Here is a 10,690-nt window from a genome sequence, read left to right as displayed (position 1 = left end):
AAGAGTTCTTTTTTTTGCAAAGGGAAATGTATTTTTTCCCTATCTTGTGTTGCTCAGAAGCAACCATTAACAACAAGCACACTGTATTTGGGTTTAAAATAAGAACATTTCAGAAAGGCAGAGAAAATAGGCTGGAGGAAGGATTGGGATGGAAACAGGTTCGTGTTTTTTTCTTTTTTTTTCTTTTTTTCTTTTTTTCTTTTTTTTTTTTTTTTCTCCATAACTTTGCTACAAACAGCCACCAAGGAAGGTACTTGTGGGGACTTTGAGTCCCGTGTCTACAAACATGATGCGGATCAGAGCATGAGAAAAGGCAAGCAGGTAATGCTGGGATGGCTGGATAGCACCTGAAGCAATATGCCCAGCGATGAGCAAATAAAAACCTCTCCAAAAGTTAAAAATCCTTCAAATACAGCAATGCCTGGGGTGCTAAGCATGGCTGAGGGTTCATTTGTTGCTCAGCTTGGGACTCAGAATGACCCTCATTGCCCAAGCCTTGCTGGCTGGAAGAGCCGCTCCAGCTGCAGGCAGCTGAAACCAGCAGAAGGGCTCAGAGGAAGGAGTGGGTGCTCCCCTCCCAGCAAAGCAAACACAGGGACCCAGCGTGCAGCAGGACCACCACCACCAGCAAGCTGGATGGAGGTTCTTCTTGGGAAAAAAATGGGAAGAAAGTGTATGTCCTTTGCATTTCACTCCACTATCCCTACATATATTTTCCCCAAGGGGTCATTTTTAGCTGTGGCCAGCCCTGGGGTCCATTTGTGTGTGTGTTTACCTCTGCAAGCCATTGCACGCAAACTCTGAGGGGTGACACCAGCCTTGGGAGTAGGAGTGATGTCCCGGAGGAACACCAGTCCCTGGGACATGGCTAGAAGTGGTCTAGCCTGGAAAAAAAGAGATGTGGCCTCTTGGCACTTGGTGGCAAGAAGGAGGGGAGTCCTTTGGACCTGCTGGGCAGCATCAGGCTTGGACACAACCAGCCCTTCTGGAGTGATGCTCGGGAATGGGGACATTTCGGCAACTCCTTCCCCTGCCCCCATCTGCCACAGGCTGTGGGGCCATAAAGGTCAGGATGGGGAGCTGGCTACATTGCTTATTCTAGCCCTTGTTGTCCTCCCAGCTTCCAGGTCCTCCTCAGCCCTTACTTTTCACAATGAATTACCCCAGATGAGGTATGTTTGATGTTTGTGAGTGCGTCCTCTTCCTCACTGAGGATGAGCAGCTCCTATCATCTCTTGTTCTCGAGGGCTCACTTCCATGGGTTTTGGTCACATTATTTCTTTTGCTGGCTACTTCTGACCTTTAGATATGTTGGAGTTGCCCCTTCCCCTGATGTAAACTTGCCAGTGGAAATGACTAAATTTGAATAAAGCTGTTGGAAGCAAAGACATCTTGTGCCTGGCCCTGGAGGGCTTTGATGGCTGTGATCTGTACACAAGATGTGAATTGTCTTTGGCTGCAATAACAAGACCTACCAGACTGCAGTGCAAAAGCATTTCTGCCTGATGCCCACCAGCCCTCTGCACAGTCCCAAAAGCAAAAGGGGTGCCATGGGTTCTCCAGAAGGAATAGCGAATGTGTAACAACCCCACTGTAAATCATCCATCCACAGAAATCAGCTTCTCCTCCTTTCCTTGTAGCTTTCACACTGTCTTGACCAGGCGTTCATATGGAGAGGGATGGTGCCATGGAGCTGGGCTGGATAAAGCAAGAATTTGTTTCTAGGTCAGGGCTGAACTAAATCTCTTGGAGCAGGGTCTTGGATCAGAAGGGATGAGTGTGAAGTCTGGAAGGTCCTTGTATCTCACTGTGCTCCATCAGCAGAGCATCATGGCGGATTTATATTACTCCCCTGAGCCTAGCACTACTACGCTGTGCCAAGAGATAATTCATTTCCTAATTTTTATATCCCCTGCCCCATTTTCCAGGACCACTGCCCTACCTAATGCAGACAAGCACCTCCAAAAAGGCACTTTCTGAATGGTCCCTGTCCCCCACATGGGTTTTGGTGGGGCCACGTGATAGGTGATAGGGATGTGGGTTGGAGGAGAACAGGGCTGGGGGAGCATTGCTGGGTAATTTGGGGGCTCATGAGCATTTGAGGTGACCTCGGTGATGCCCCAGGAGGCTGCAAGGAGCAGCGATGCCCCTGTCTGTGGTGGAGGCCCCATGCCACCCACCAAGCTCACCACTGGTGTCCCTATCCACCTCCACACCTCTTTTACAGCCCACAGGGACATCAGGGCATGGAGGTGTCCCCATCTTGGACCGCTGGCAGATTTACTCCCACATTGCATAAGCAGAGAGCCAAGGAGGCGGTGAGCTATGGATGCTGAGCTCTGATGGGAACATGCTCTTTCCCCCTGCCCCTCTCAGCATGCTTACGCTGTGCCAAGCACGCAGCAGGAGCCCGATGGGCAGAGAAGGGTTTCAGCGGGGGCTGGTGCGAGCTCTGAGTGGGTTGCCCAACACTTGACCGAGCGTGGCCGCTTAGCCCGGGAAGGACAAGCACTTCTAAAGGACAAAAGCTCATATCTCGGGCCCTGCCAGCACAAACCGACCCAGCGAGAGTGAAACCGGACTATCTTGCAAAAACACTTTGTGCAAACACACCGCTCAATGGAAAGCATCTGATAAGGGTTGCTGCATTTCTGGTGGCTCAGTTGGGAGGACTTCGGTGCTCCCATTAGGTCTGTGGCTTCCTGGGGCTGTCTCACCTCCTCTTGCTGGGGGAGACACCATGTCCACCACCATCTGCCAAGTGATGGGGTTCATCGTCTCGTCGCTGGGGGTTGCGGGGTGCATGGTGTCCACTGCCATGGATATGTGGAGCACGCAGGACTTGTATGACAACCCGGTCACAGCCGTCTTCCAGTATCAGGGACTGTGGAGGAGCTGCGTGCGGCAGAGCTCAGGCTTTACAGAGTGCCGGCCGTATTTCACCATTCTTGGGCTGCCAGGTAGGGCAAAAGATGCACCAGGTTTAACCCAGGAGCTCTCCTGTAGCTCTGCACCCACAAACAGGAGCAGCAATTTTAAAGCATATTGCAAGGAATAAAATTTCCAGGCTTCTCGGTGCACGGGCATAAAAATATGCACGTATTTGTTACCAAAATAATACCTTCACTTGGTGCAGACCACAACTTGGAGCATGTGTAGGTGATCTCTGGATGAGTGCCATGGGGCTCAGCTCCGTTACTGATGTGAGGAGAGTGAGGATGCTTGGACCTCCAGACACTCTGCCCCTTTGGATCAGAGCCCAAGGAAAGCAGCTGCATGCGGTTATTGTGTTGTTATTAGAATTGTGGTTTCTGCTGAAAACAATTGTATTATTTTTCCCATAAAATACAGATCTTTTCTGCAATGGAAAAAATCTTCCTCTGAGCAGTGTGGGCAGGGCGAGGAGGGGAAGGGTGTGCTCAGTCACAGTGGAGTTTTAGTGGTTGCAGCAGTAGGTTGCAGAGGGGTTTTACTTACTTGTTTGCTTGTGATTTCCACGGTGTCAGGTACAAAAGGAGCAGCTTTTCCCACCTCCCTGCATGCGAGGGTATTCCAGTGTTCCTGAGCTATCTGGAGCCATGGGAAGGGGGCAGCCAGCCTGGCTCCCTGTGCCTCCCTGTGCCCTATGGCACCATGCCCTGCCACCAAGCACCAAATACAGTTCTGAGCGCCTTTTTCACTCTTGGGGAAATGTTGCAGCTAGGTGCAAGCAAGCACCACTGCATGCAGACCTTTTGCATCTGGTGCAGAAGAAAGTACAAGGCAGTCTCCCAGCCCGTACCCTCACGTATGCCCACCCTTCTCCCCTGCTGCAAGGAAGGGGCAAATGTTGTGTTGAAGACCAGGATGCTGGCGTGCGGTTTTTGCCTTTTGAGAACAGGCTGTGACCATCCTGAGGGTTGTGATGGAATAAATGTGTTTCTAGGGCTCCAGCCTTGGGATTGTCAGGTGACTTATTGCTCATTTCATTTGGCAGAAAAAATATATTTATTAAACCATACATGCACATGTTGATCTCTACATTTACATATCATAATAATGCTGCCTGTATGTGGTTGTGCTTTAAAAGAGCATTGAGGCAAGGATTACTTCGATGCTGATTTATCATTATCAAGGTTCTACTTTTCATTTTATTTTTAAGTGATAAAGCAACAAAGAAATGTGCAAGGCATTCACAGACAATTTCTGTTGTGTCATAGATATTCTGTCAGTTTTATTCTCTTTATCTGCCCATTTAGTTGATGCTGACCTTAAAACATAGAGAAGGAATGCTCTAGCTTCAATTTAGTTAACTAAAAAGAAAAAAAAAGCGTTTTCCCCTAAACTTTCCATATTCCATTGATCACACTCATCATAAACTTACATTTTCACCTTTGTATTTTGTATTAGTAACAGAAATGCTGGAGGTGTTAGTTTGGATGACTTTAAGTTGCTTTGCTTTGTTGCTTTGTTATCACCTTTCACTACTCACAGTAACACTGGGGGGAAAGACAGCTCTCCAGTTCCACTTAGGACTGAAAAAATGTAGTAATGCAAATTGATTCAAAATTTCAGACTTTTATTTATTTATTTATTTATTTATTTTGGTGATGTGCATTGATACTGTTTTCTGGCAGACAAACCCTTTGTATGGAAATCGTGTGTGTGCAAAACGAGCAATCATATATGCACAAGTAAGAGCACAGCTATTGTATCCCATGCAAAATACACATGCAAAGACAGGCAGGTAGTTTCTGTGCTTGGCTTCAACTACAGGGCAGCATGGTAGCTAGTTCTCCTGGTACAATTATTTTCCTCAGCCTCCTGCTTTGTTTGTCTGCAGCCTTCCACTCCTTTCTGCTAGAGGAGGTCACTGCCTTTGAAAAGCAGCTCTCTTCAGAGGACTTCTGATGGATGCCAGAATTCACTTCATACTGCAGTGCTCTCACTTTTGGTCCCAGGATCCTGGTGAAGGGGTCTTAATGCCACAGCAGACCTGAGAGCACTTTCTTTTCCTTGCCATCCTTTTGCAGAAACAATGCATAAATGAACCCCGTGGCACTGACATCCTGCAGAGAGGAGTGACCGCTGATTGCTTTGCACTTTGTTGTGCCCTGCCGTGTGTCCCTTCTCCACCTTTCTGATGGTGGCAAATTGCTGCTTTTCAGTGTAGATCCATCACACTCGGACTTCAGTGCTCTTGCAGAAGTCCGGTGTCTGCAGGAGATGTTTGGCTTGGCCTGTCCATTGTGCCCTTTCACGGGCACTCAAAGCCCTGGCAACATCTTTCCTGGGAGCCCACGATATCCTGGTGAGGTCTTGGCTTTGGATCACCTATTCCTGAAGGGCTTGGACCACCCTAGTGATGGCACATAGGGACCAGAAGGTCTGTAGAAAACATCCCAGGAACAAAGGACTGTCCCAGAGGCAGACCCTGAAGGCTACAAGGACCTGCCATCAGGATCCCTAGTGTCTTATGCTGCCTTATCGGCCTCTGTTGCCCCTCCTGAAACCAAGCAGTTAGAAAGAAACTTTAGTGATTGTAAAGACAAATGAGTATTGTGATTTTCTTCTCTTTACAGCTCTCTGCTTTGCATCAGGTGCTGCACGAACACCTTTTGAGGGCTGATAAGGCATATCCGCCAGCTTCTTGTTCTCGGATGAATAATAACTAGTGAGCTCGCACCTGGGGGCTGATGAATGGGAGATTGAAAATCCCAGGCTCGTTAGCACTTGTTATCAGCTGATAAGGGCAAATTGAGTCATAAGAGCAGCAGCCCCAGTGGGACTGCCAGATGGGAGAAGGTGATGTAGTCCCAGCTTGTGGGATGGCAAATGGCTGTTTGTCCAGGCGTTGTGGTTCCAATGTGGTTCTGGTCAGGCTCCATACACCTTGCTGTCCTGGGGAGTGCTTGTAAACGGTTCCCTTCCCTTCCCTGGGTCAGCCCAGTAAAAGGGATGATGGGCAGAGTTACCATAGCCACTGGGGCTGTGGGATATGTTGCCTGTTGCTCTCAGTCACTCACAAGCTCTTGTCATCTTCCCCGAGTGTCATGCACAGGGAGGCATCAAAGCCAAACCCAGGGCTGTGAGAGCTCATGGCAGGGCAAAAAGAGGCTTCAAAGTGTCCTGGCCAAGTCACAACAGCCTTTGAAATACTTTTGACAACATCCTCCCAGTGTCCTGCCAGCGCTGCCTCCTTCCTATCTCTGCCAGGGTGGGGAGTATCAGGCTGTAAGCAAGACAGGATATGTGCCCGTATTAGAAAATCATCTTGGTGTTCAAATGCCCAGGCTTTTCCCTTCACTTCTATATTTTAAAAGGTGCATGTTCCCCTTTGCTTTTCCCCCTACTTTTCTACTTAAGCCAGGAGGAGCCTGGAGGGGTTTTGCTGCCTGATGGTCAGCAGTGTTCAGCTCCCACCAGCATCACAGCTTGCCTCCAACCAAGCAACCCCACCCTGATGGCAAAATGATCAATAAATTCAGAGCTAGGGCATTTGCGTGTCCTATTAATTAACATGGATGGGAGTATACAAGTCTAATATTACAAATAAGCAATCAAAGGACATGCTGGGGAGGTCGTTGCTGAAGCCTTGTTGCTGTCCCTTGGTCTATGTGCAGCATTGGTCAAGGTGATTTTCTCTTGTCCTGTTACATGTGTTTTTATTATAAAGGAAGAACATACAGAACTCTGCTTGGTGTCACAGAGTGGTTGGAATACCATGGACAGCTGGGTGGAGCTCTCTGTGCTCATTGTAGTCTGGGGAAAAAAAAAATCTTTCTCAAATCAGTTCAGTTATGGAAAAATTCCATTTTTTAAAAAAACAGATCAGCCAAACAACAACAGAGCATTAGTGTGATGTAAGTTAGAGGTGCAGCAGCGACGCACATAAATACAGAGAGATAAAATGAGCAAATCCTTACAAATTAAATGAAGAAAAGAAGGTTTCTATTCCACTTTGAAATGCAGGTAGAAAATTGTGGTATTTCTAGCACTATAGCTTGGGGCTCCTGCAATATTTAAATTAAGGACCTGATATATTCCTGCAATGTTAAATATCCATTATCACACTGAGAATGAGTAGGAATATCAGTATCTTCGGATAATTTAGGCTTTATTTTAACTTTCTCACATTAGAAAGTCATGATTTTTCCACTCCTATGAAACATTTTTCAATGCAAATGCAATCAGCTGAACTGCTTTATTTGGAGTAGCAATAGAGAAGGCCACGTAAGCCTGATTCACACTTGCCCCAGCTGTATACCAACCCCTTTCCATCAATTTCAGCTGAATAAATCATGACCAATGCCCATGGACATTCCCAAAAAGAAGTTGTTTAAACCATCCAACTCTTTGGGAAGTTGAGACAAACAGCTGCATTTCCAGAGGCATCCCAAATTATGCTGAGAGTAGATGTGGTGCCCATTTTCCATGGGATGGTCTTTGCTTTCAGCATATTAAACTTTTTTTTTTTTTTAATAATATATATATATATTATTTTTATACATAAATAGTCTTTAAAAACTTCCCAGGCTCTGTCAAATCTCAATTCATTTGCTCATTGTGGCTCTTAATTTGTTTTGCAGCAATGTTCCAGGCTGTGAGGGCCCTCATGATCGTGGGTATTGTTCTGGGCATCCTTGGCCTTTTTGTGTGCATTTTTGCTCTGAAATGCATTCGTATCGGCAACATGGAGGATTCTGCAAAAGCCAACATGACTCTGACCTCTGGCATCATGTTTATTGTTGCAGGTAAGTGGGTGGTGTTGTGTCTTCCACATGCAAATCATTGTGTTTACCGGAAATTGATTACTGGATCAGTCTTCAACACATCTGGTCACAGGCATTTCTGCTGGTAGGACTTGGGATTTTGAAGTATAAAGTTTTATTCTTGCTGCTGGAATGTAAATATGTAGAAATTGTGGCAGAAATGCAAACACACAGTGGGTCCCCACTTCTCCATAAGGTACCATGTCAGGACAAAAAGCAGTGTCTCACCCAAGCTGTAAGGTGTTTCCTCAAGGCCCAAGGTGATCACTTGTATTACATGGGTCTCAGTCAACCCTTCTGTCTGATCTCAGGTCTGTGTGCCATCACCGGAGTGTCTGTATTTGCCAACATGCTGGTCACAAACTTCTGGATGTCCACAACCAACATGTACCAGGGAATGCAGAACGTCCAGAACAGGTAGGTGGTTGTTCAGCTCAGAATGCTCCATGGTGCAGATTTCCTCAGGGCCAGGGCATGCTGCAGCTGAAGGAAAAACAAACTCCGGGTGCATATTAGTCTGGTCCCATGACTTGGAAGATTCAATGAACCTCATTCCTATCTGCACTGGAGATAATTAGTCTGAGCAAATTGACTGGGATGTCAATGAAGAAACACCCTGGAGCATGGTCAAAGCAGTAACCATGCACATTGCTGTTTTGTAGGTACACTTTTGGCTCAGCCCTCTTTGTTGGTTGGGTGGCAGGCGGCCTGGCCCTCGTAGGAGGCATCATGATGTGCCTTGCTTGCAGAGGAATGATTCCAGAAGAATCCCGGTAAGTCTGTCTGTGGTGGACACAGGAAGGTATTGCGTGAGGCCTTGGGTGGCAAGATAGCATGCAGCCAGTACACCACAAGACAGGTGTAGGCATAATGACCCCATTGCAAAAGTTATCATGATTAACAAGTCTTATGAGGAGCTGATGAGGGAAATGGTTTCTTTTATCTGTAAGAAAAGGAAGCTCGGGGAAGACCTTGGGAGGTCCTTCACTCAGCCAGTGATTTACTCACAGGAAAGAAAGGATAGGTTTATGAAAAAACGTGAGAGAGACTTGTAGCCTGTCTGCGGGTGGTTGGCGCTTAGCATATTCAGCGACTCCAAGTTACGACAGTACAGAGTTTCCCAAAACCCAACAGCAAACAGGAACACAGGGTGCAGCACAGGGGAGTCACAGAGCCTGCAGCATCTGATGCCACATCTCATGTCTCTTCCAGTTACAAGGCAGTGTCCTACAATGCATCGGGGCGGAACATCTCCTACAGAACTGGGCCCTATAAGGTTGGTTCGGGGTACGAACCTGAAACGAAGACTAGGAAAGGACAAGGGTATGAAGAAGCTCCTCGAAGCGAGGACGGAGGACGCTCGTACCCTTCAAAATATGACTATGTCTAGTAGACTTTCTGAGCTTGAGGTGTGCTGTATTTTACAGAACATTTTACAGTTTAGAAACAAGTATACACAAACAAAGAAGTATGTAAATAGGGTTGTGTTTTCTATTGTTTTTCCCCCACTTGGAGGTGGTATCCTAACCACATTGGTTTTATTTGGCTGACTGTTGGCATGCTCTCTCTCAGCATGCCTATAGCAAAAGTAATGTCTCTATGCTTTCAGAGTAGAACAGTTTCTTCATATTTTACATATAAACTCTGATAGCCAGGACCAGGATTCTGCCTTGTGCCATTTTCTAATTCACCTAAAAGTTTTCAATTCCCATTTAGTAATGGTCCTGTTACATTTGTGGTCACCTTGGATGTCTGTGATTGAAAAACACATACTGAGATTGTATACAAAAAAGCCTTAACAAATCAAGAAGCTAAACCAAAAACATTGTGAAAAGCAGAAATTATAATCTGAAAATCTCCTGTATTATTTTGTGGTGTATTGAATGAAAATGAAGTCATGTCCCTTTGGTGATGGCCAATACATACAGACCATGTAGTCATGGCATTTTTCCTCCCTGGGCACTATTTCTACTCAGACACACCTTTGCTTTGCTGGTGGTACTACAGTGCTGATCTGCTGTGATATTTAATCTGATTTATGTTACTTAGACATTTTCTATAACCCGTGATACCAAAGTGTATTTATTTCTTCAGATCTCACTGGGGGATATACATAATCCATTGTTATTCCTATGCTAGACATTTGCTGTAGTAGCTGAAAACCTGTGTGTGACTGGTGTTCCTGCAGATGTGATCGTTGATGAAACCAGAAGAATTTCTCATTTAGAATTAATTAGAGTTGCATTTGGAGCAGGAATCCCAGGGAGCACTAGATGTGTAACTCCTTATTAACATCGGGACTTTCTTGTGTTAATTCCTCCCCAAATAATGTGAAGATTAAATCCTTGGTGGGACACTGCCCCTTCCAGCCTCTCCACAAGAAAGGATATTGATTTAAAGGGGCTGAAGAAAGAGACATAAGAACTCAAGAAAGGGTCTATGAGCATAGTGAAGGGTACTGAGGGATAAGCAAAAGAGAAAGCAAAAAAGAGTCTGAACACTCCAAAGTAGCCATTTTGATAGATTTCTGCAACAGGTTTTCGTCCCACTTATAACAGTTGTAAGTTTTTCACAGGCACATTTGTTTTGGCTAAACACTGATAGTCCCTTGGGTAGTTTCATGTTGTGGAGGTATCATGGGTAGAGCCGAACATTTCCTTGGAGTTTGGCCTTCAGAGGTGGAGGGAGAATGGTCAGCACTGGGGCTGCCAGTCAGCAGAGGTGACCACCATGAGGAGAGAGCGGAAGATCTTCCATCCAGCAGAGGGTCCTGGCCCTTTCTCCGGTGGGACTCTGGTCCCCACTGCCACCTGGGGAAACCAGTGGATGCCAGTGCTGACTCTTCCATCTGTACTAGTGGAGGACTTGTTTTAAGGATTTGTTCTGAAAGGAGACCACTTCAGTTGTGCAAAGAGAAACACTGTCCCCTTTAAAATTAA

At 46.2% G+C, this 10,690-nt stretch overlaps 1 protein-coding gene across 1 annotated transcript; it reads left to right on the top strand.

Annotated features, from left to right (window-relative positions):
* Positions 1 to 2,740: 2,740 nt before the first annotated feature.
* Positions 2,741 to 9,141, top strand: CLDN18 (claudin 18; the record flags this gene model as incomplete). The annotated part of the gene is made up of 5 exons (XM_084291846.1): positions 2,741 to 2,960; positions 7,569 to 7,733; positions 8,063 to 8,168; positions 8,414 to 8,524; positions 8,964 to 9,141. The coding sequence occupies 5 exons, from the start codon at positions 2,741 to 2,743 to the stop codon at positions 9,139 to 9,141; spliced, it is 780 nt and encodes a 259-aa protein (XP_084147972.1).
* Positions 9,142 to 10,690: the final 1,549 nt, after the last annotated feature.

Source organism: Netta rufina (genome assembly GCF_964035555.1).
Source record: "Netta rufina genome assembly, chromosome: 9".
Lineage (NCBI taxonomy): Eukaryota > Metazoa > Chordata > Aves > Anseriformes > Anatidae > Netta > Netta rufina.
The sequence above is the reverse complement of the archived record's forward strand: the minus strand, read 5'-3'. Positions and strand labels throughout refer to the sequence as shown.